Source organism: Antennarius striatus, chromosome 24, assembly GCF_040054535.1.
Source record: "Antennarius striatus isolate MH-2024 chromosome 24, ASM4005453v1, whole genome shotgun sequence".
Lineage (NCBI taxonomy): Eukaryota > Metazoa > Chordata > Actinopteri > Lophiiformes > Antennariidae > Antennarius > Antennarius striatus.
The window spans coordinates 8981994-9008486 of NC_090799.1; the positions used below are offsets into that span (position 1 = coordinate 8981994).

The 26493-nt window shown below is 46.4% G+C and overlaps 1 protein-coding gene across 2 annotated transcripts in view; it reads left to right on the plus strand.

The window, feature by feature from the left end:
• LOC137591393 (neural cell adhesion molecule 2-like) overlaps positions 1-26493 on the plus strand; it is a 171637-nt gene that overhangs the window by 109540 nt on the left and 35604 nt on the right. For both annotated transcript variants that reach the window (XM_068309351.1, XM_068309352.1), the window contains exons 2-6: positions 10548-10622; positions 14444-14650; positions 18244-18387; positions 19633-19770; positions 26193-26310. In XM_068309351.1, coding sequence (XP_068165452.1) covers positions 10548-10622; positions 14444-14650; positions 18244-18387; positions 19633-19770; positions 26193-26310 — 682 coding nt within the window. The remainder of the gene's footprint in view (positions 1-10547; positions 10623-14443; positions 14651-18243; positions 18388-19632; positions 19771-26192; positions 26311-26493) is intronic.

Genomic DNA, 26493 nt, shown 5'->3' on the forward strand with positions numbered 1-26493 from the left:
AATCAATATATGTTTGAATTACAGCTTAAAAAATAGAGCTGGAACGTTAAATACTTGCCAGTCCAAGCTGCTCCAGGAACAGTTTGAATTGCCTTTCGTGCCCTGTGTACCCACGACATTAACCTAATTTCAAAAACGACCTTTTTCTGTCCACCCAGGGGGCAAAGTTATAAAACCACAGTGAAGCATTGCTGCGGCCTCGTGTTTTAATATATATTTAACTAGCTTGTCTGTTTTCAGAAAAATGGCTGGTCATTTTAATTGGCTTTATTACCATAATTATTTGAGGGGGAACCTTTCCGTCTTGATGGATGACCTGATTAATAGGTGGAAGTGACTCATTAACACCGTAAACCCCGCTCTGCCTTCAACCGGCGAGGTGGATGGATGGATAGACGTCTCCGTTTCAGCCATCTCTACTTCCTTTAGGAAAGTATTTGAGGGTAAAACGACGGAAGACATACATCTCTGTCTTTTTCAATTTGCGCACCTTTATTGGAATTTATATTACGCCCAGTTCGGTGGGAGGAAAGCAAGGCGAAGGTGAAAGTAGGGCGTCGTGAAGCAAATCATCCCGTCGTGACTGACGCACCTGGATTTATCGGAGGTTTCTTGCGGCGAGCAGGTTGCAGAATCTGAAAAAAAAAGGGGAGAAAGACGGGTTAACAGGGAAGGAATCAACAAACAGAAACGCTCGGCTGACAGATATGAGAAAAGAATAGAACTAATAGATTAGACACAGGACTCAGAAGTGCAGGAGGAATACGAATGAGTGGAGAAATACCACAGCAGCTGTCAAAAGCGCCGTTATTATTTCCATCGGAGCATTATTGTGTTTTGGAGCAGGGAATGGCGATAAGGGCATTATCTTGCACCTATGTTTGCAGGCCCATTTTTCTTATGTTTCCATAAATATGAATACAATATCCGAGCAAATGGGATTTACTCTTTCGCAACGTGATGCTCCAATTTCTGCTCTAATCTGGGATAGAAATCACCTCTGTGAGGAAGGTAAAGACAGAGGTCACCAGGCGGTACCCGGGTCACCCTGGAGTTAACGCCGGCGCCGCATTACGCCTGTGAACACCGTCCTCTTTTACATGCATCTCCATCAGCCTCTTCTTCTGCAGCATCACTCGACCGATCCTCTCCAGCACCTTTGACATCTCGAGGTTCTGATTGCACAGCGGCGATTGAAGCCAGAATTGGAGCCCTGACCGCTAAACTCTTTTACTTCCATCACAGCCGATGATTGCTTTCGCCACTCCGAGTTCGTTTTTTTTTTTCCCCTTCTGGCAACTTATCTGCCCTCTGACACGGCATCAATTGTCCGACTGGCTTTCAGCAGGTTTAGGGATCCGTCGGCAGACGGAATGCCCCTTTAGGGGTATTATCACAAATATCTTACAGCTTGTAATATTGGTTTCATCCTTTCTCTTGGCTTTTTTTTTCATGTTTCTCTTTGGATAATAGAACATTTTCAGCAAGAACTTGGTAGAAAAATGTTTCAAAGGCCTAAAAACCAATTTAATGTTGATGTGCAGCCCTTTTTTTAAAGACAATTCCCAAATCATGGAAAAGTCTGAGCAGAAAGCAATCGAAGCGCCTCCTAGGGTAGAGAGGAAGAGCAGCGGGGGCTTGGTGATGGATCTTCGCTCCGTTATTATTGAAATCACTCAAACAAGGTTTTGCCTCTCGTAATTGAGAAGACTGGGAATGGAAACTTTGGCTCCGGATATTTATTGGTTCAATAAGTGCGTGTAGCACAGGAGATTTAGGGAGAGTAATGACTTTTATTAGGAAGTAAAAAGTGAATTAATTCAAGACGTTTAGAGAAAAGGCAAATTTCAGGCACATCTGACGGAACTTGGATGAACATTAGTGCAGTCTTTTTTTTTCACTTTCTTTAAAAAATAGTGCCTTTACTCGAGGCTCATTCGATTAATTCACGTCAACGGCGCTGCCTGCCTAATTTCTCCAGTCTAATGATCCGATGAGGCAAAAATGCAAGAAAAAAGATCAAACTTAGAATCTAGAAATGCCATCAGGTTATATACGTATATACTGTATATATATATATATCCTCGGATGGCATGTATATTAAATCCTGTAGATGTAAAGGGTAAGCACAAACAGAAATAGAAATAAAGGGAAGAGGAACTGCACAAAATGAGCAAAAAGCACGCTTTCACTCCACATCCTCACTAATTAGGAAAATATTTCACATCTGTTGAAGGTAAACATCTGTGCATTAGCATTCTGCTGGAGCTGCGCCTGTGCCTCGCTGCAGACACAGGCGCCACGTGCAGCCCGAGGTGTAAGAGGCTTAAGGAAGGTGACAGAAATGGCAAAGTGGTGGGTGAACGGGAAGCATGGGGGGAGTTCCGGTTGGGGGTGGGGGGTGAGCTAATAGGTAGCGGCGGGTTGTGTGTGACACTGTACTCGCGGGCTGATACTGTATTTGCTGTGATTGGATGCGGTTGACTGAGCAGGAATCGGCGCTCTCCCCTCCAGCATGAAAAGCAGGCTTGTTATGCAGCCAGCAGATACCCCGGGTCTGGGGTGGAAACAGGCAGATGGGGCAAACAGCGCCGGGACGATCTGAAAGGCATCAGAACGGCAGAGCTGAAAGCAGCTGATTAACACGCGGAAGTTCAAAGATCTATCAGAATATAATGCACTCCATTTCCCAGCATTCCATGCTGGCGGTTATTGTGAGGCTTTGCCAAGGCGCTAGCAGCTATGTGTTTTTAACTGACCCCCCGTATCAAGGGAGACACTACCTACCACAGAACAGGTAAAGAAACATAACAGGGACGGGGGCCGTTTCATTCCTGGAGGTGGGCCATTATTCCTAACGGCCCCCCAGAGGGTTGTTAAACATCCGATGCAGTTTACACACCGACTTTCCTGCTTTGTATTTGGTTTTTATTTTATCTGAGCTCTGCTGTAGCTGCCGGCAGTTATCTAGTGTAGAGAGAGATTATTACCATCAGTTCAAATTGACCTCTAAATCAGGGGCCCCCAACCCCCGGGCCACGGTCTCTGGCCCGTTTTATTTATTTCAGAGTCTGAAAGATACTTTATTTTGAAAAGAGACGTCTATGCAGAATGACGCACAGACGAATCCCATGACAGGTTACCAGCTGTTACCCCTAAATTTAACGCCCACAGCCACGCCAGTGTTCTGGATTACAGTCGAGGCAGATTATCCTGAGATCGCCCGAAAAAGTGTCTTAATTCCTGCTTCCATTTCCAACCTCCTGTCTCTGTGAAGTGGGATTTTCTGCAGTGACCGTAAAGAAAACCAAACTGGAGTAGACCGGACGTCCAGAACACACTTCAGGTGTCATTGTCTCCGTTACCCCGAGATCAGTGGTCCCCAAACATTTATTCTCATTATTCTAATTATTATTATTGATTGACTTTTATTGGAGATGATCAGTATTTCTCCTACGTTGATGCACTGATTGTGATCGCTATATTTCGAAATAAACCTCATCAGTACAGTGACTTCAATCCAGTTTTAATATAATTATTTTTGACAATTATTTCGTTTACAGAGATGTTGATTATCAATTTACCAAAAAAAAGTTTTTTGTTCCTTGATCACGAAAATTAATCCAGAAAAAAAAATTTGGGAACCTGTTTTTATTTTTTTTATCCCTTTTTATTTATGTTGAAGTCTTAGTGCTCCGTATATAACACAAAGAGAGAAGTCCGTAAGTAAAATTTGTTATTTAGGACCATAAAAAGAAAATGAGCTTGACTTTTTATTTTATTTTTATTTTTTTTGTGAGAAGCGTGATGTTATAACCGGTAGAAACACTGAAATGCCGTCTGTTCAAAGCAAATCCTTCACCAGGAACAGTTTCCAGCGCCTTTGAAGGAACGCGTAAGGCAAACGGGTTTGAATGAATCAAACCGCGGCGCAGTAATTAGTATTTTATCTCCTTCCCTCTTTCACTCTCTCTCTGCCCACTCTCCCACCTCTTGTCTTTGTCCCCCCCCACCCCTCAGTCTCTGTCTTACAGGGTAGAATTCCCTTCAACTCCTCCACAAAATCACACACAATTAGAAAAGAGCATTTTTTGCCCGAGGCCCTATCTGCTCTGTGTGCTTTAATGCATTTACACACATGCACACAGTTAAACACACACAGCCTCCCACACATCCTCCTAAACACACACACACATAAACACACAACCATACACACTTTTACATGTGCAAACATGCAAAAAAAAAACAAAAACAGTTTCTCTCTGGTGCGTTTTTATTTGGCAACGGCTTTAATGGGGCTTTTTATGAAGAACAGGATTATAGAATCACATCCCTGATTCTCTGCCAGCTGATTGGACGCTTTCCACCCTGTCATTCAAACACACGAATTCAGGCTCCGGCTTAAAGCGACGGTGCATTTAGAGCCCTTAAGTCTGGTTTGGGTTTAGCTACACCGACTTAGCTGCTGGCAGGTTTCTCCAACCGGGTCCAGATGTCACTCCGTCATGTTGCCAGGCGACCTCAGTTAGCGCCGCCTCCGCCGCCGACCTCAGTCACCTCCATTTGAGGGATGTAATTATTTGGCGTTGTTACAAGCAGGGAGAAACACCGGAGTCATGTTTTCTGGCTACCTGAGACGGAGGTTTAATATCCCCCGCCTCTCTCTCTCTCTGTTTGACAACTCCTGAGGGAACCGTGTGGCATTTTAGCTGCTAAATTCACCACCGCGTTCATCACACATTTATTATCTTGTCTCGGCGCCAAGCGAGCTTATAGTGTAGCTTTTCAAACAACTTCCTGCTGCCGTTAAATAAGACTCTGATGAGATATTGACCTTGAGCCAAAACAGGGTGCTGAAAGATGCTAAAATGCATCTTAAGAGGGAAAGGAGTTTACTTATGTCGCCCTGCTTAAGCTAACAAGTAGTATCAGTAGTATCTCTACTTATGAAATTAATTGGTTCTGGAAAAATTATGTAAGTAGAACATTTCGTTAAGAATGTTGCGTTTAGGAACCTGTGGGAGCTGCGAGTATCAGCCCATACTGTATTTTTACCTTTCGTAGGTTGAAATTTATTTCGTAACTAGAGGCAATATTTTCCCGTTGAGGCGTTTTGTAAGTAGAAAATTTTGTATGTAGAGACATTCGTAAGTAGAGGTACCACTGTTTACAGTAATCCCTCATGTATTCATGCTTCAAGATGAACGTCTTCACCTCATCGTGTATTTTTAGTAGGTAGTCACGTGATACCGTACAGCCATGCTATTGGCTGACAGCATCTGGAAGTGCGCTCAGTTCCGAAACACTTAAACAAACACTTTAAAGAGCTTTTAACAGTAATAAGGTGGTTTAATATCAGTAGGGGAAGGATTCATAAAAATTTAAATTACCGTAAATCCATCCATCCATCCATCCATCCATCCATCTTCCACCGCTTATCCGTAGTCGGGTCACGGGGGCAGCAGCTTCAACAGGGAGCCCCAAACTTCCCTTCCCCGGCCACATCCACCAGCTCTGACTGGGGGATCCCAAGGCGTTCCCAGACCAGTGTTGAGATATAATCCCTCCACCTGGTCCTGGGTCTGCCCCGAGGTCTCCTCCCAGCTGGACATGCCAGAAACACCTCCCTAGGGAGACGTCCCGGAGGCACCTGCACCAGATGCCCAAACCACCTCAACTGACTCCTTTCCACGCGAAGGAGCAGCGGCTCTACTCTGAGCCCCTACTGTTCGCTCTACTCGCGAACAGCAGTGTTTCTCACCTTATCTCTAAGGGATAAGGTGAGAAACACTGAGAAAGCCCATTTCAACCGCTTGTATTCTCGATCTCGTTCTTTGGGTCATGACCCATTGCTCATGACCATAGGTGAGGGTAGGAACGAAGATTGAACGGTAGATGGAGAGCTTTGCCTCTCGGCTTAGCTCCCTCTTTGTGACAACAGTGCGGTAAAGCGACTGCAATACCGCTCCTGCCCCAATTCTCCATCGAATCTCACGCTCCATTGTTCCCTCACTCATGAACAGGACCCCAAGATACTTAAACTCCTTCACTTGTGGAAGGACCTCATTCCCCACTCGGAGAAGGCAGTCCACCGGTTTCCTGCTGAGGACCATGGCCTCAGATTTGGAGGTGCTAATCCTCATCCCCGCCGCTTCACACTCGGCTGCAAACCGGACCAGTGAGCGCTGCAGGTCACAGGCTGATGAAAAAAACAGGACCACATCATCTGCAAAAAGCAGCGATGCAATCCTCAGACCACCAAACTGTAAAGCCTCCTCACCACGACTACGCCTCGATATCCTGTCGATGAAAATCATACACAGAATTGGTGATAAAGCGCAGCCCTGCTGATGGCCAGCAGCTACTCGGAACAAGTTGGACTTACTGCCGAGAACCCAAACGCAGCTCTCACTTTGGGCGTACAGGGATTGGATGGCCCTGAGGAGAGGCCCCCTCACCCCATACTCCCGCAGTACTTCCCACAGTATATCCCTGGGGACTCGATCATACGCCTTCTCCAAGTCTACAAAACACATGTAGACTGGATGGGCATACTCCCAAGCCCCTTCTAGGATCCATGTGAGAGTAAAAAGCTGGTCCGTTGTTCCACGACCAGGACGGAACCCACATTGTTCCTCCTCAATCTGAGGCTCGACAATCGACCGGACCCTCCTTTACAGCACCTTTGAGTAAACTTTCCCAGGGAGGCTGAGGAGTGTGATGCCCCTGTAGTTGGCACACACCCTCTGGTCCCCCTTTTGAAAAAGAGGAACCACCACCCCAGTCTGCCACTCTTTCGGCACTTTCCCAGACTTCCACGCAATGTTAAAGAGGCGTGTCATCCACGACAGCCCCTCAACACCCAGAGCCTTCAGCATTTCCGGGCGAATCTCATCAACACCCTGGGCTTTGCCACCGTGAAGTTGTTTAACTACCTTTTGGCCTGTCGGTACCCTGCAACTGCTTCAGGAGCCCCCAGGGACAACATGCCCCTGAAGGCCTCCTTCTTCAGTCGGACAGCTTCCCTGACCACCGGGGTCCACCACAGTGTTCGAGGGTTACCGCCCCTTGAGGCACCCAAGACCTTGAGACCACAGCTCTCAGCTGCAGCTTCAGCAATTGAAGCTTTGAGCATCGACCAATCAGGTTCAATGCGCCCAGCCTCCACAGGGATGCACGAGAAGCTCCTTCGGAGGTGTGAATTGAAGGCCTCACGGACTGAGTCCTCCTCCAGACGTTCCCAGTTCACCCGCACTACTCTTTTGGGCTTACCAGGTCTATCCAAAGGTTTCCTCCACCAACGGACCCAACTCACCACCAGGTGGTGATCAGTTGACAGATCTGCCCCTCTCTTCACCCGAGTGTCCAAAACACATGATCGAAGGTCAGATGATACGATGACAAGATCAATCATTGACCTCCAACCCAGGGTGCTCTGGTACCAGGTACACTTATGAGCATCCTTGTGTTCGAACATGGTGTTAGTTATGAACAATCCGTGACTAGCACAGAAGTCCAACAACATAACACCGCTCGGGTTTAGATCAGGGAGGCCATTCCTCCCAATCACGCCCCTCCAAGTGTCTCCATCATTGCCGACGTGTGCATTGTAGTCCCCCAGGAGAACAATGGAGTCCCCTGCAGGGATCCCTTCAAGGACCCCATTGAGGGACCCTAAGAAGGCCTAATACTCTGAACTGATATTTGGTGCATATGCACAAATAACAGTCAGAGTCCCCCCTCCCCCCCACAGCCTTAAGGCGTAGCGAAGCGACCCTCTCATCCACCGGGGTAAACTCCAACACAGCGGCGCTCAGCCGGGGGCTTGTGAGTATCCCCACACCCGCCCTGCGCCTCACGCCTGACGCAACTCTGGAATAAAACAAGGTCCAAACCCCTATCCAGGAGTTTGGATCCAGAACCGAGGCTATGCGTGGAGGTAAGCCCCACCAGATCCAACTGGTAACGCTCCACCTCCAACACAAGCTCCAGCTCCCTCCCCGCCAGTGAGGTGACATTTCACGTCCCCAAAGCCAGCTTCTGCCGCCCGGGTCTGGTCCGTCGGGACCCCCTGTCGTCACTGCCACCCATATGGCAGCGCACCGGACCCCATCGGTCTGCCCTGTGGGTGGTGGGTCCACAGGGGTGGGAAGAATCCACGTTGCCTTTTTCGGGCTGAGCCCGGCCAGGCCCCGTGGCAGACCCGGCCACCAGGCGCTCGCTGATGGGCCCTCCGTCCAGGCCTGGCACCAGACGTGGGCCCCGGGCTTCCTCCGGGCAAGGTCACATTTTCCCTTTCTGATTTGTCATGGGATCTTCTGGACCATTCTTTGTCTGGCCCTTCACCTGAGACCTGTATGCCTTGGGTGACCCTACCAGGAGTACAAGACTCCCGACAACATAGCTCCCAGGATCCTTAGGGCACACAAACCTCTCCACCACGATAAGGTGATGGTTCCTTGGAGAGGATTACCGTAAATGATCAAATAAAATATTTCGTTGCTACATTGCGGGATTACGTTTTTTGCGGGGGGTCCTGGAACGCATTAAGCGCGAGTTACAAGGGATTAACGTAATCCAAAAAACTGGTCTAAAGTATGTTTACTGGAACAGTAAAACTTCTTGATTGAGGTGTTTTTCATGTTTCTTTTGTAATTTCGGAGACAAATTACCTCCAGCTTTAATTCCAGTTGAGTTTCCCGAACAGACGCCGGCGATATTCAAGTCTCACTCTTTGCCGGCTGTGCGGGAAAATCATGTAGGCTACGGTATTGACCAACGGCAGACACATTACAAATGGCAATCAATGCTTTTGTCTGTTGTCTCATTGTGCTTGTCTCCACCACTTCTCAGAGGAGGTAATAATTGGAACTGATAATTGCCGTGAGCCTCATAACATATTGACCCGATCTCACCGTAATAAGCAGGTGAACGCGGCCAAAAAAGCCTTCCATTTCAGAAAATTTCTATAATTAGCACGTCTGTTTGTGTCCCGACTGGGCGAGACAGCGTCAAGCAAACAAATTATCCCGTGTCATGTTTCGCATCCAGTCGCCGTTCTCATTAAGATGTTAAATGTATGGTCGCTATGGTGACTGTTTCAGCTTAAAAAAAAAACACCCGCTGGATGATTCCAGGTTGGACGTAATTATATGATTCAAACAAACGGCTGTAGCAGCGCAGGAAGAGAAGGGCCGCGGACCATTTCTCTTTCGCGCTGCTTGGGGTTTTTTTGTGAGAAGCTTATTCCGTGATGGATGGAGCGCCGCATGAGCAGACCGGGGATCAATTAATAATTGAAAACCATTAAACGACTTGAAGCGCTGATTGAAATCTGCCTTAAAGTCAGAGGCAGACAGTACCGGAGGCCACCGGGTTAAACAGACATGATTAATGAGCGCCAGAGCGGATTCTGCGCTCATTGAGATGCCTTGAGTGTATCGTCGGTTCAATAATTCAGTAGTTCTCAGTCGTGAGAGTTGTTACGTCCCAAAATTACACTGATATGAACTATATGACCCGCGTGTATCAATAAGTCTGGTGAGGAGGACGCGCCTCTCTACTGCCACCTACAGGAAGTGTCGTCTAATGACAGGAAAATCGCTAGAGAGCGGCTGAAGTCCGTCTGCAGCCGCCCCCCCCCCCCAGGGGGGTATGGAGATAATCATTTATTGACAGTCTCTAAGATCCACCGTTAAGTTTTTCAGCATTGTGGAGAGCATTAAATTTAGTTAATAGAGTATTACACAACGTGTGTGTGTGTGTGTGTGTGTGTGTGTGTGTGTGTGTGTTCAGACTAGACTGATATGGAAGGCTTCATTAAATACCACGCCTCACTCAGCGTCGAGACGCTCTGCCCTACAAATGACCCCCCCACCACCACCACTACCCCACCCCCACCACCACCAGCTGAGTCATCAGTTGTGACTCATCACATCACAGCGTTGCAGGCGGTTTTTATTCACTCTTTTCTTTGTCTTCTCTTTCTTTTCCATCTCTTTCTCCCACCTGGGGAATTCATGTCGACTAAAAAAAAGCCACTCTCAGTCACTTCTTACCCACACACACACACACACACACACACACACACACACACACACACACACACACACACACACACACACACACCAGCAACCATTGTGTGCCGTTGCCGAGGTGAATGGATGTCTTCCAGAGACGTTTCACTTATTCCTGAACGTCCTTCAATTTGTAGTTACCAGCAAATACAAATACCTTCCCATTTAGCTTTTTATTGATCTATTTCTAACTTAAGTTCCAAAGGCATGTTCTTAACTTTTTTCCCATCATGCCTTTGTCCGGTACATGTACCATACCTTCTATTCAATGCAGCCCCAATGAGCTTGTATTGAGCAAATCCGAGAAATGTCCTTCAGATCCGAAACAAAAGAGGAACACTGACAGTCTTTAATAGTTTTTCATTGTTGTGTTCCCTCGGTGACAAATAATGCAACTGAAATGTCTTTTTCTATGCTTGGGATTGTAATAACATCCATTTTCTTGTCTCTATTTTGTGTTTTCTGCTGCAGCCGCCCTGCAGGTGTCCATATCCCTGAACAAAGTGGAGCTGAGTGTCGGGGAGTCCAAGTTCTTCATCTGCACAGGTACAAAAGCCACAATCCTCTCGCTTTTCTGGATGCACTTTTGTCCGCGTTGTGTTTGGAGGCAGGTCAGAGACCCAGCGGGGGGGGGGCTTAAATCGCAGCTTGTGAAGTCTATTTGTTGTACGCGTGACAAGCGAACCCAACAGCAGCCATGGTGTCCATATGGCGAGTGACTCTTTGACCCGGCTTTGACTTGGATCCGCACATCCCCTTCTTGTCCCGCCTCGCCATTGTCCTCCCAGAAGTGTCTATCTCCACCGAGCCGCGGCGGCGAACGCGATGCCGGTGCCAGCGTCTCGGCGGGGCGGCGGCGGCGCGCTGCCAGGACCGGCCCGCCTCCCGCTGGCCGCACGGCGACTCCTGCCCACCCTACTCAGCGTGGAGCTAACAACCAAGGGAGGGCAGACTCTCCGAGGTAGCAAAGGAGGGCTAGCGTATGCTGTGGATGAAATGGGGAGGGGAAATAGAGGTGAATGGACTCAAACTGGCAGCAACTGCAAAGAAAGGTAGAAGGTTTTACCGCGTCGGAGCGAAAATGACAGAACTGAGCAGAAAGGAAACGGCTCCAAGGCGGAAGAGCGTTGGCGGGTGGAGTGAAGTAACCGCGGGAGGAAGTGCCCATGTCCGTTGCCTTCCTTTTCCCACCACAGGCAGCGCCGCCACGCCGGCTTTTTTTTTTTACCATATTCACATGCGGTCCTGCCTATGAAAGGGGCTAGCAAGACCCCGGTAAACATATGAATAAAGAATGAGCTTGTTTTAAAGTCTCTCGGCCTGTTTTAAGATTCAGGCTGACATAAATATGGATGAGACAAAAGGAACAAGCACAGAGAGGCGTTTTTATTGTACATTTGTCGATGTATGGTTTGGAGCTCTTTGTGAGGACAGGTGGGAGAACCTGTAGGACGAATCAATCCACCTGTTCGATACAAATCTTTTTTGCTTGTAAAGTCTGCCAGATAGAGTTGGTTGGCGTTCTTTATCCTCTGGATAGGAAACTTTTTCCCTCGCAGAGCCAGAACTAAAAGGTTTGACAAGATTTTTCATCCAAAAGTAGAATTCATCCATAATATTTACCCCGCACCGCCTTGCGTGAGTAACAGCCGGGCTTTCTTGCTATAATTTGGCCGTTGGTGTGAACTATCATTTGTCTGACGCTAGCAGGGAAAGGTTTGACGCAGTTATGGACTACTTTTAAGACTCCAATCAGCTGCTTGTGATGTTTTTCTATGAGCTGAGAAAATTTTCCACTTTCCCAATTTTGAAAATGCACTTTGGCAAAGTTGAAAACAAGTCACCACTTTTGTTGTAAAATTAAATTGAATCATGAAGTAGACAAGAGAGGGAAAAAATGTTTGTTTTCCTCGCCTCGACTGAATTGATTTCTCGGGTTTTTTTGCCTCCATCAGGGGTTCAAAGGTCAGGGCTGTCTCTGAATCCTTTTTACAGGAATGGACGCCGTCATGTGTTGGAAAAGCTATTTCTGAGGATGGACTTGGTGTGGCGAGCTTTGGTCCTTCTGTGTCTAAGCGTTGTTGACCCTGAAAATAGATTTTAGTTAGTTTGCTTAGCATCCCTTCATATTAAATGTCCTGATTTTGACATCAAACTATTCAAATAAGTCTAATCTGGATGGAAACTTTCAAAAGAGAAGCCAACAAAAGCTTCTCCGATTGAAAACAAGCAGGTCATTATGAAGGTACTTCACAGATTTGTCTGTGTTCCGGTTTTAAATTGCCAGTTAAACCTTTTGTTTGTTTTTTTGTGAAGTGTTATAGTTTCAATGAAGCTGAATTAGTGGTGTAACAAATAAAAAGCTTGATAAACTGGAGCTGAGGTGTGTTTAACCTCCCCTATGGTGGAAGTGGCAGACGGCCAGGATAAACGTTGGCTGCAAAATAAAGGAAAATCTGCCGCAATAGTCCGACCAGATCCAACAGCCATTATGTTTCCATGTGGTTGTCCTCTGACTAGAGGAGTCACATCCGTTGTCCCAGTGGACTCCAGTTTTACCAGTGGCCAAAAATTACAATGATGGAAAAAAGGGAAACTGGCATAGAACATGTCTAATTTTGTAATTTCTCCTATCTCCTATAGTCTTTGCACTCGTGCCCCTGGTGGTCTTGGCGCCATTGGGCACATCTAGCTAGTGCGAGAGTCGTGGCTCCCGTCTGTATTCCATTTGCCTTGAATTGCTCCATCACTACTAAGGAGGATCATAACTACTTTCTCAACAAACCCCTCTGTTGCTCCCCCTGGTCCTGCTCAAAGTTTTATTGCCCCCGGTTTGAAATCAAGCCGATAGCGAGTGCAGTCGTCTGTCTCAACTGCAGGTAATGAAAGACAATAATCGATTTGCTTTCTGCTGCGTCGACATTTCGTTAGCGCCTACATAGAAAAGTGAGCGTCGTCGCCTCTCCAGTCATTGAGCGTTCTCTCATTCCCAGTAGAGCTGGTGGAGCTTATGCAGATTTTAATAATAGTTTGACAGGAATCTTTTGCACTTCTGAAGGCACTCAGAGGGAAGCACGGTTGGAGAACGTGACACCGCGCATACACACTCCCGTCTTCTCAGATCATCTGTGAAGCAAATGACCTGTCACTACGCTATAGCAGCGTCAACTCCGACATATTGAGCCGTCTCTGTCATCAGCAGACGGGATAACGCCGTGATGCGAACAGGTATAAAAGAAACGCCTGCAGCGATGCCTGACACTTGCATCCTCCCCTTCAAGTGTCCGCGAAAACCCACGGAGCCCGGGTGGGAATCCACGTGTGAAGGGAGGCAGCGTCGGCGGTGGTTTGGCGTTTGATTGCCTCATCAGATTTGTTAGCCAAGAAACTAACAAGCAGCAGACGCGCACGCCAAGAACACCATGCTGATGGTTGTTGGAAGCAATGTGATGATGATGGGTGTTAGCATGCTGGGGCGAGTTGTATCCTCCATGTTTTCATGCCCCAGCATCCAGAGGCCCGTCTGTTAAATCGACTAATTTATCATCATTTACCTTTATATTCTGGAGTGCTATCAAACCAGGAAGCTATTAGTGGTGTCAAAAGCTATTTACCAACTCCACACGCTGTGCAATGCAGCTCGGAGAGACCCGTCATACCTGGAAGGAAGTCATACCTGCGCAGTCCCAGACCGACGTCCTACTGCTGAGCAGCTGAAGGTCAAAAACTTTGCTCAAGGGCGTCACACAATCTCTTTGTTTATGGGTTTTTCATGTCCGCCTGTTTGACTATGTGAATATTCCTTAAACAGCTTTGTAAATCCCTGGAGGAGTAGCGTTGGGTTCCTCCTTGCAGAACTTGAAGGATTTGATCCAGTCGTGAACTCAGTCGGGCAAACTTTGCTTTCTAGAAACTTTCTAGGGTAAAGGCAACTGAAATATGTGAACTCACCAGGCAGAAAAGCATTAAAACCAACCGGCTGTAATCACACTTCATTGTCTTTCCGGGCTGAGCTTCTTCCACGTTGACTGGCTTCACGCCAAGTGAATGTCATTCATGGGCAAGCCAATATTTTCACACATAATCTCAGGACTGGAAGGATCTAGGCTCAACTTAGCGAGGCAATTTGGAAAGTACATAAAGCTGTAGGAAGTCAACAAGAGGGAACTTGTTTCAAGGGAGGTAATAAAGGTCTTCAGGCATTTAAATGTCAACAGCTTTTCTGAAGAGATCCAGGGTTAGATGAGTAGTCGTAGTAACTTCTCTCCGAGAAACCGAATTTATGATTCTGCTTCTTCTGGAGAGAAAATCGAGAACCGTCCGATAATCAGAGTGTCTTCTCTCCCTTTGTCTGGCCTTGCTCTTAGCGATCGGCGAGCCGGTCAGGCTGGAGTGGTACAACCCCCAGGGCGAACGCATCGTGCCCTCCAAGCGAATGGCGCTCCACACGGAAACGTCCCGGTCCAGGCTCATCATTTACAACGCCATCATCGAGGACGCCGGTATCTACCGCTGCCAGGCCACCGACGCCGGCGGCCACACCGAGGAGGCCTCGGTCGTCCTGGAGATCTACCGTAAGTGTGAAAGATAAAGCGCCGCGGTGCACGGGTACACACATTTACCTGTGGATGCTCCACGTTTGCCTCCTGGGGAGACTGTAGCCATTTATTCGTATTCGTAGCCTCACCGCACTTGCAAACTGTTGGAAATGGCTCTTCTTTTATGCTTGTGTGTGTGTGTGTATGTGTGTTACACTCCGCCTTGTGATTAAAGCATAATGACAGCAACCAATGCCATGGGAACGCGGTCCTGCCATCGATAATGACGGATGTGGCGCTGAAGTGGGCCCGCCGTGCTGACCCATCACTATCTCTCCAGCAAAACTTAATGTTACGAGGCGAGTCTGGCTCAGTGGGTACAGAAAGTGTCCCATCGCTGGATCCACCCTGATGCGGGGAAGTGAAATTAACCAGCATTTGTCGGGTTAGAGCGCCCTTGACAAGACTTGGACATAGCTATACTCCAATGAAGAGGCCAAGAATTAAACAAACCAGTTGGGCCCAGGATCATTGAGCTCATGTTCAGAATTTATTTTATTTAGAAGTTTTTGCCTTCAAGCAACCTTAAAGGAATGTTAGATTGCACAGAAAAATAATACCCAAAATCCACTCAATCCAAGGTCAAGAACAAACAAGAATAAAACAACAAAGACTTTTTATTACCCCCTACAGTTTTTACCCCTGACCGAACGGACGGCGTCGCAATAAAGCATTTCGACTTTAATGCGTAATATAATTTGCACAACATAAAATATAGCACCTAAATTAACAAATAAATCATGTAAAATACGAATCCGTCTTTTCAAATGAGACTTCTGTTTTGTGACCTGGAAAAGCGTCCTGTGGCGTTTTATTCTGAAAGCACTGATGTTTGTCCTTAACTTATGCCATTAATTCAGTTCTATAACACTGGTCTGGATGAGATGCAGAAACAAATGGGATTGAATTTTTATCTTTGTGATATTTTTTTACACACCGCAGTGGCTTTCAGCTGCAATGTGGATTAGTCTGTTTCTACGAGATCCACTTCCATTCACAGAATGGCGTTAGATTAACGTTATAATGCACGGAAAGGGAACGCTCCCCAAAAGATTACATGTAAAATGAAGCGAACTCTGAGATGGGAGGAATCCAAATACCCGGATACTCCACGTCTTTGATCAGGAGTCGTCCTGGGGTTTAATTGAAGAAAATGTCAAAGTACTTGGATTTGATTCCAGGCGAACCCCCCCCCCACACACACACACACACACACTCTGGAAATCACCGCCTGCTGTGTGGTTGCCTTTTCAATCCTCGCCCGGCGAGTCATTAGGGGAGACGTTGCAGCTTCAATCACACCTGCCACCACTCAGCCCTCGCCTCATTCGCCACATAACCAGCTCCCCCTAAAAACCAGTGTTTCCATGGCAACCGGGCGTCACTCACCGGGGGCCCCCTCGGCGCCGATTGCACGCGCAGCATACGGATGTCGTTGCCGCCTGAAGCTCCAGCCAGCCGTTCGGCGAGCGCGGCGCCGCAGCGGGCGGAGGACTCTGCATCATGTTCAACATGAAATTCATGACCTGTGGTAGGAGGGGAGGTGGGGGGGGCGCTGACACGCCCTGAGTGGGTGCTGACATCTCCATGATGCCGTGTGATGATGGATCATCTTTGAATCTTAAACAGGCTCTTGGACCCGTGAGGCAAACATCATGAAGCTTCTCCGGTGTTTTATTAGCCTTCCTTGTTGCATCGCTCCGGGGAGAGCCATGCTTTTTTTTTTTTTTGTTCTTTTGTTGATTTAAAACTTCATACCTGTCTAAATATATACCCAACTTCAGTGTGAAGATGAAATGTGCGCCACATGCGCCCTAGAAATGGACCTCTGGTGGTCTCCAGATCATCCTTGAATAGAAGGATTTCTATGAAGTTCAGGTCTAAAAGTCCTGTTTTTTTTTTAGCGCCACCTCCTGGTTCACACCTGTAGGTCAGACTAAAAGGAATCTCTAGATAAGCAAAGGTTCTACCAGAAACATGGATCAGACACTGATCGGGTGGAGAATGCTCAACGGCGGTCGGTGCTAATGCACTAACATCCTCATCATTAGCACCTGCGTGTGAGGGCGTCGCACGATGATGGATTGCTCGTATCACAGCTTTATTAGCATCGACTTCACCTGTTTCCGATGAGACGCCGTCCTGCAAAAGACGATTCAGATCGAAACAATCTTTCCCTGATGGACAAATTAAGTTCGCTAGAAGCAAAAATGCGGAATTGATTACAGAAACTCAGCGTAAAAACGGCGCAATATCGCAACCGGCTCCTTTAATTTCCTGTCAGTTTATTAATTGACAAAGCAATAAGCCTGTTTTTCCAAAGACGAGAAGATTGCTCGGTTGAGAAAAGGTCCAGGAAGAAGGTCTCGTCGACTCTTGATGATGTTACCCCTGAGGTAACAGAACGACGAGGAGAACTCCAGAGTGCTAAGAATAGTCTCAATTGGATGGAGTGTGTATTGGAGTGTTGCTCTGGAGAGGATGTTTCCTCTCCTGGTTCCCTTGTAGAGCAGCATGAAAACAAAATAGAAGGAAACCGAGGCAAACGAGTGACATCAGGCAAACGGGGCAGGGAAATAGCATCCGATTTTTTGGGGTAGAAAAAAAGTGGAAATGATAATAGATCAACAGATTCAATGACACAAACAGGTGGAGGCACCCTTGAAGTTAATGAAGACACTGGGAGTCGAGGCACGTTTGCAGGTGGAGGATGCAGCCGTGGAGGGAAAACTCATTTTAGGGAGCAGTGTGGCATAAATCACACAGCAAAATGCTAATGCCGGAGCCGCGCTAACGGAAGAGACTGATATGGGAGCTGTCGTTGATTTATTCACAGCTTCACAATACAGCGAGCACATGATAGCAGGTGGTTGCAGCGCTAGCGGGGGGGCCGGGGCCCTCCCGGCACACATATCAAGGCTCGCCATCCGAACAAAAAAAAAAAAAAAAAACGGGTTCGAAGGGAGGATCGCGTTCCGATCGCGGGTCCGACAAAAGCGTCCCAGATAAAAGCAATTTGTCAAAACACGGAATGTTTTGTCAAGAGGGAGGACGCAACTTCAAAACGGGATGGAGTGTAATCTATTATTTAAGCATCGCTAGGAGACGGAGCCGTCGTCTAATCCTGCAAAAACCGCAGAGGCTGCAGGATATCTGGGCTCATTGATATTTTTGGTGGCCGGTTGTGATTGGCAGTGAGTGAAACAGACACCATCCTGTCTCCGGCGCCGGCTCATCACAATCGCCTTATCTCTGGCCCAGAAAGCACTCAAAGCAGGATTTTGCTTTTTGATTTATTTGATTTTGGAGAGTGAATGGTCTCCAGCCGCTTCAAAGGAAATTCACCCTTCTTCTTGCTTTATACTTAACATCTGTGTTTTGAAGCATCGCACCACATGACAACGCCATTTAACAGTCGTATTTTTGGCCAAGAACCCCTTGAACACATCTAACTTGCCGTTTCATGCTAACAAAATCTTTTAGGCAAACAACATTTGTTTGCCTAAAATACTAAATCTCCGGTTCCTCAAACAAGTGCTCCTTTTCTTTATCTTTTCCCGATATCTCAGAGAGGCTGACGTTCCGAGACGTCCAGTCGCCGCAGGAGTTCCGCCACGGCGAGACGGCGGAGGTGGTGTGTGATGTCATCAGCTCGCCGGTGCCCGTGGTGGTGTGGTACTACCAGGACAAGGAGATCACGGAAGAGCACCACAGTAAGTCACGGCAGTCGCTGGGATGTTCTTTGTTTATTTTCCTGGATTTCTGTCATATAATTAGTTTTTGCGCTCACTCAGCATCGTCAAACTGCCACCGATCTTGATTATTCCATAAGTAGATTATTAAGGCAATAAAAGCTGCAGGTAAGCAGAAACCTCAAAAGGATTTCACCGCGAATGTAAAACTGCCAAATGTGCTTGATTATTGTGCGAGAAAAATCCTCAAGAGTCCCGATGTGCCCAATTCTCCCTTTCATTGAAAAAAGGCCTTCTAACGCGCCAAAAATACCGTTCTCGAGGAAATGCTATTTCCGTCTTTTGTGCGGACTCACAATAAGACAAGGATATCGAAATCTATGAATAGAAAGCCCATCAGGCCTGGAGGCGCGGAACTTGGACAGAAACCATGTTAACAAGGGACTGAGAGAATGGATTATAGAGTGGTTGGATGGTAGCATCAGATCTTTAGAAAGGCGCTATTCCCGGCAAATGGCTGCGTTTAAAGCGCTAACAACCGTCATTCACAATCAGGGTGTCAAACATGTTCCGTCCCATTTGATGGAAGGCTGATGTATGTCATTCTTACGGCTCTTTCCTGTAATACCTTTCATCTCGGTTGCTTTAATGGCGCTAAACGGAGGTAGAGAAGCACCGCGGGGACGGAATATTATTTTCCGATGCAGTAGCGGGCTAAGATTCATTAGTTCCTCCTCTCCACGCCACTTTCACCGTCCTCCTTTCGGAAAACATGCATGCCTGAGCACTGATTAGAAAGACTGACCCCCCTCGAATGTGTCACTTTTTTTTTTTTAATTGAAATTCAAATCTTCGGCGCCACGGCGATGATGAAACATGGAGAATTTCTTTTTAATAATTTCACTCTAATTAGGATGCATGGTTATAAATATCTTTGCGCCAGAGAAAATGAGATAGGGGCTCCATCACTCGTGGCCAATCTACAATGGGAGTGGGGGGTGGGGGGCTGGGGAGTATTTGGAACTGTAATTGCACGAGTGTTTATCTTTGCCCACTTTATCAGGTAAAAGTGCCGAAGTGAAGATTGACAGTCGAGCTGCTGAAGGGTGGAGATGCCAATTTTCTCCTGCTGTTTTGCTAAAACCTTTATCTCGCTTCTCTCTCTATCCAACAGTCTTGTTCTTTTGTTGTCTCCTCTCTTTCTCTATCCATCTCACCCCGGTTCCTTCCTTCCTCCATTCCGTCCTCTCTGCCCGTGCTGCGAAGGCAGGTTCCAGGTGCTGGCGAACAACAACCTGCAGATCCACCAGGTGACCAAAGCCGACGAGGGCGTGTACCGCTGCGAGGCCAGCGTGGAAGCTCGCGGAGAGATCGACTTTGTGGACATTGCCATGGTTGTCAACGGTGAGTCTCGTTTCTTAGTCTTGTTTTTTTGGGGGGGGGGTTTAAAATTGGGATCAAAATATCTGAGCTTTCGGATTCTAAAGTCAAGTTAAAGTCAGATTTATTGTCAAGTGTACCATATATGCACGACATACAGCACAGATGAAATTGCAGTCCTGTCTGACCCATGGAAGACAGTACAACATGCAGTACAACACAGGCAGTACAACCCAGGCAGAACAACACAGGCAGAACAACAGGCAAGACAACACAGGCAGTACAACACAGGCAGTACAATAGGCAGTACAACAGGCAGTACAACACAGGCAGTACAATAGGCAGTACAACAGGCAGTACAACAGGCAGTACAACAGGTAGTACAACACAGGCAGTACAACAGGTAGTACAACACAGGCAGTACAACACAGGCAGAACAACAGGCAGGACAACAGGCAGGACAACACAGGCAGTACAACAGGCAGTACAACAGATAGTACAACACAGGCAGTACAACACAGGCAGTACAACACAGACAGTACAACACAAAATATGAGAGGAAACACTAAGGGATGGTAAATATACAGTAAGATAGACATAAATAAACATAAATTCTCATAAGTCAAGAACACACTATCATCTGTGGGGAGTCTGCATCTCCTGCTGGGGGTGTAGAACAGCTGGTCGAGGAGGAGGAGCCTCATGTCGGTTTATTCACCTTGGAGATCGTCCAGCCTGTTCCCGGACAGCTCTAACATGGCGTTGACCAATTTCAGATCTTGTTTACAGCGTTTTGATCGTCGACAGAGTCGAGTCAATAAACCTGAAACAAGCCCCCACCGATGTGCAGCAACCGAGCTGGAAAATCATGTTGAATACCCCCCCACCCCCCCAGTCAAACCGTCAGACCGATTCAGCTCCACTGACTCAGATAAGTCTTCCTGATAGATAAGGTCTGCTCCTTTCTGCCACTACAGGCGTGATTTCTTTTTATTTATCCTCGAGTATGATTGAAAATTTCAATTAGCCCTGACTTTGGGTCTCTGAGGCCCAAAAAAAAATAAAAATCGAAGGGTGTCATTTTAATTTTCTCATTTGTCCTAATTTACAGCGAGTCACTCGAGACTGCCGAAGTAATTGAAATGTGATTTGGCGGCATCCGTTACCGGACACCTCCCTGTAACGGATGAGCAGCCGCAATATTGTCCCCATCTCACGGAATGTGATCGCGGAGTGGCCCCAACACCCCAAAAACTAGCACCCCAATTCAATTTAGTACATTACTTACATCACTTCTGAGGAAGATCCAATAAGCAAGCTCGATGAGGCGCGACCTCTTATTCCGCGTGGCGTCGAGAGGGGACAGTCTGGAGCGTCCCCTGGAGACGCCCTGCTCTTGGAAAGAGACGCACCCCAAGGGAGTCGCGTTAGGGACTCATCCGAATTTATATTGTACCCCTAGAAGGCGAAATCTGATGTGTTGGAGCAGCAGTTGGTGTCGGTGAAGTGTTCGACTTAATGAAACGGATGATGTCCAATATGGTGGAAGCGGACATCTGTTGCGTTTTCAGTCCACTTTATTATGCCGAGAATTCAAATTGCGCTCTTAAGCACCTCCTTGTGTTGAACATATTTACTGAAGCTGTTATGGTTTTCTTACAAATTCATTATGATGCTGGTTTTAATGTGAAAAACATCGATTTGCATCCTGGTGCCATTGCTAAATGAATGCTAAGACGGCACCGGCGTATTTACAGACAGAAAAAGTTAGAGACTAGCATTATAGAGACCCGATCAAAGATAATGGAGGTCGACCCAACATGAAACAAACCTCACAATAAAAAGATAATTGCTTTAAAAGCAGCCTTCGTTTTACTTTGGAGTAATTTAATGACCTCAAGGGAGATTTTATGTTGTACGATATTAAAAAAAAGGCATTTGGGCTGAGGTCAGCAGTCATCCTGAGAGGTAAAGAAACCTATATTCTACAAAAAAGAAGTCTGATCTGAAATTTTCTGAAATACCACGTCTGTCGTGAGGCGGTCCGAGAATGTGCTTGGGATGCGGACCGTGAGCCTCTCTTTTAGCGGTACGATGGCGTTGGGTTCCTCTGCAGTCTGGAGGTCTGGAGGAAGTTAGACCCAAACTGTAGCATGCAAAACCACGCAAAACATTTCCGTTCGCTGCTGAAATCTCATTACTTGAACAATTCAAGAGGATTATTCCGCATCTTTAGGTCACGATGGAACGAGACCTTCCTAACAGAGGATTTCTGAAAGGGGAGGCGGAAACCAGGGCGACCGGAGAACATTCAACATCGATATTGACTCAGACCGGTCGAACAACCCTGAACACAAGCAGATAGACGGACTGGATGTCCAGGAGGCTCGGATACGTTGATGGCTGCAGCCTTGGACGATGTGGCGCCCCGTGTCGCCCTGCCTGGGGGATGTAGCATCGAGCTAACGATAACGCAGCTGATGAAAACAGACTAGCCAGCTAAGATGCTCCGGCTTCCTTCACTTAAAGCTTTTGTTTTGCGCCAAAGTCAAGATGGACATTGATTCTTGTCCACACAGAAAAGGATGACAGCCAGCAAAGAGGAAGATGAATCTCAACACCTTCCTCCACAAATCATGCTGGACTGCTTTCTGGAAGGTATCCTGGGGTTTTATTTCTCCTCTACTATTTAATGTTATCGTCAAAAACAGCGACCTGCGGACAAAAGCTGCTGCAGGTCGCTGGTACATTTCTTTTTTGGGCTGACGTCGCTAAAGTAATTGGGTTCAGTTCAAGGAAATGAATGTTAAGAGCCCCGACGTTAGCTTAGCATTAGTATATCACGGATTACTCGCAGCCAGGTAGAAGCGGGTGTTGTTTTCTTTAAAATAACAATCAAACCAGGTGTGAATTGGAACAAACACTCAGTTCTACACCGCCGATGATGACAGGAAGTGTCAGTTCTGACTACATCAGCAGCGCGTTCGCCGGCATCCCTTCGACCAGTCAGGCTGAACAGTATTTTGTCGGAAATAGCTTCACTGTAAACTCGTGTGAAGTCATAAATATTCATCGTTCGCTTGATAAAAGAGCGGCGTCTCGCCCCGCGAGCACACCGCTGACCGGCTGACGCCCCCCAACCCCCCATCCCAGTCTCCAGCGTATCATCAAAGCGGGTAGATGAAGGTGACGGCGAATCGAGGAAGAGGAGGCCACCCTCGGAATGGCTAATCAACCCGAGGGCGAAGAAAGGTGTGATCTGAAGTTACAGGAGAGTTGTGTAAGCCTCTCCAAATCTCCACAGGGAGATTTTTACCACTTTTTGATATTTATCAAGTTTAAATCCAATTGTTTTTACATTTTTTAGCTAACTAAGACGTGTCATTTCGTGTTTTTCGACGCCAGCAGGGCGGGATCGCCTACTCTCTGCCTCTCGACGACGCTGATGGTTCAGTTTGTCAGGGACGTGTTTGTCCTTCCTGTGGTGACACCTGGTAATCCTTCATCCCTGATCACTGAGGGGGGAATCCCTCCCAACGAGATATATTTCACGTCCACAAACACATTTTTCACCGTCTGTGCGACACCAGGATCAGATAGAGTCGCACATGTGACACGAGCAAACACGAATGTTGGAACATCACCGTCGGGGCTCCAATGGCAGCAGCTCCTGGATTTCTGTTTTACTGGTCGGACGTTTGAGGAGGAGATTAATTCATTCAGTAAAAGTAATTATAAGGACTGGGAATAAGATAAATTGTTACATACTTTATTAATCCCGAAGGAAATTGCACTAGCAAATAAGGGAAGTAAATAATAATAAAATGATAATAATATAAATAAATAATAAAAAATAAATATAAAATAAATATAAACAAATTATAAAATAAATGAATAGTAATATAAAATAAATAAATAAATAAATAATATAAAATAAAATAATATGAAATATAAAATAATCTAAAATAAATAATAATAAAATGAAATAATAAAAATAAATATCAATAGTAAATAAGGGAAATTAATTGCCTGAAGTGCATTTTTTGTGTGCAATAAGTACAAAATAATAAGAATAAAATGAAAAGGGTCAAGTATGGCTTTATTAGCATTGATGCTATGCTAAGCTAATCAGCTGCTGGCTTTACTGCGCACATACAGGGGTGGTGGTAATCTTTCAGCCTCATTAGAGGCTAAGATAATAACTCACATCTGGCTAGCTTCTGTTGTCATTTCCATGTTGCCGCCGGCAACCCGGATCTATTGTTTTCCTATTATTAGTTTCCGACGTCTTCCTCTTCCGTGCTAATGAGCCGCAGTAATCGCTGGTTGGTTTCTATGACAACTGATGGCGATGCAAAATGGAAATATCTCTCATTTCCCCAGTACTCATCCCGGATCAGCTCGCTAACTCGCTAACGCTAGATCCAGCAGGATTTCCTCTGCATAAGATTTCGAACATTGCGAAATGTGCATCATCATCATCATCTTCATCATCGCCGCCGATCCTGTTAAGTTTACGAGGACGTGACGAACGCACGACTTCACAAAGCTCTCCACGTTCCCTTTGGAAGCTCAAAGCCCCGCTCATGATTGGCTCTTTTGAAGTCTTTCTGCCGTCTCATTAACAAACCAATTGCGACGAGGGCTCAGCGGCGTTGGGGGGTTGAGTTGCATAGGAAGACGAGGGTGGGGGGTGAGGAGGGAGAAGGGAAATCTGTTGGCGCAGAAATCAATGGTTATCATGTCAGGCAGACGCTCGTCTCTCTCTCATTTGCCGAGTCAGGACAATTGGAAACGATTGGCAGCCTTAGATTATCACTGCGGCCATTTTTAGCCCAGGAAATCTGTCTGTACTTTGATGTTTGTCTCCGCTCACAAACGACAATTTTATACCCGAAACGGAAATATTCTTTTCTTTTCTTTTTTTTACTCAACACATGGTAATAACTTAACAATAAAAAGAAACAAAGAAGGAAGCAAATCAGACGTTAGAATGAAGTTGGATCCAGAATCTTTTTTCTCATCCCCACATAAATACACATCGGTGTCATCAGCGTAATGGATTTTTTTATAAAAGACTACAGCGTTTGGTTCATTAGGTATCTGCATCAAGGGTTTGTCTCGATTAGATTTCCTCTTCGGTACATCAACTATTTTGCCTGCTGCAAATTCACACGCGTGTTTTTTAATAAAATCGGTGGTGAACGTTCCTGCTTTAATCGGGCTTTTTTTAAATCGAGGTAGAACTTAAACGCTCATGCCGACCATACACTGATGTCTTTGCAGAGATGATCAGAGATATGAGATCTTTGTGCTGTCGGTGCATCATTTGACACACAAAAACGCACCAATCACAAGCCGCCTGCTAGTGAGGAACATCCTGTTTTAATAAGAGACCCATGAAAAATATGAAAAAAAGATCTCGATGACATGAAGCAACATTTTTCTTGCAAATTGGTGAGAAAGGAAAGACAAAAACTGCTGATCCCGTAAAAAAAAATTTATTTTATCGCCAGGCTCTCTCATAATCTAGCGTTTATTGCTAACGTGACAGCCGGTCCAGCACCAACCTTTAGAGTTGATGGAGCATCTTTAATTTTATACTCAAGAAATCTATTCTAACCCCAATAATGAAGAGAAGCCACTTAAATCAAAAATGGTATTAATCTAAGTAATTGAATATTATAAATAGCAATAGAATAATGAAAACCACTTGTCGCCATGGTTTCGCTGTTTAACACTAAAGGGTTAATTTTCTCTGAAACAAACAAGGTTTAAGAAAAAAAAAAAAGGTTCATTCATCATTCACTGCGTGCTAATGACTCATGGGCTCATGCTAAGCTCATGACTCATCGGGAAAAAGAATTAGAACTGATTTCGACCGTCTTGACCGAATCTCCTCCTCCTCCCCCTGCACGCGTTGCCATGGCGATCCAGCCGGGGTTTAAAAAAGAGAGAGCTACCTCAGTGACAATGCAAACTCTGACTTTGCCTCAACTAACCCCATTAATCTCGCAGGAAGCCCCCCCCCCCCCTCTCACCTGACAGGAGCACAAGGAGGCGGATAAACAGCTTTGACTACCAGGGGCTCGAGAGTAATGGGACGCAGGTGTGGGGAAAGCAAGAGCAGCGATTGGTTCCCGGAGACAAACAGGAAGTACAATCACAGACGGACTTTATGTGATCTGGATAATAACATCTATAATAACCCGATGCTGGGATATCTTTCTGGTTGCCTTTGTTTGTCTGGATTCGACAATCCAATCGCTGCGTTCGGTTCCTTTTTGTTTTTACCTAAGCTGGGTTGAAGTGCGACTTGAAAATCCCCACGGGATTACCGATTGAAGCGACATTTTTTTCCAGCAAGACGGCTTTAATCCAGTCGGAATTGTTTTAGAATATTATTTTAGAATATTCTCCTTGTGTTCTTGTCTTTTTTCCTGCAGTCCCGCCGGTGTTGTCGGTTTTCCAGCAGTCCTTCAACGCCACAGCCGACTACCAGGAATCCGTCACCTTCACCTGCATCACCTCCGGATCACCTGACCCTGTGGTCACATGGCACAGGTACCAGCTACTTCCTGAAAACCCTGAATACGGCATTCCGCTTCAAACTAATTCTGAAGGATCCTGAAGGTATTGAACGTGACGCCGGGAGACTAATAAAGATGATGGACGACCATCGCTGGCGCGGCCTTGTGTTCAAGGCGGGAACACGAAGCGTCCTGTAGCGATAAGGCTTCCTGTAAT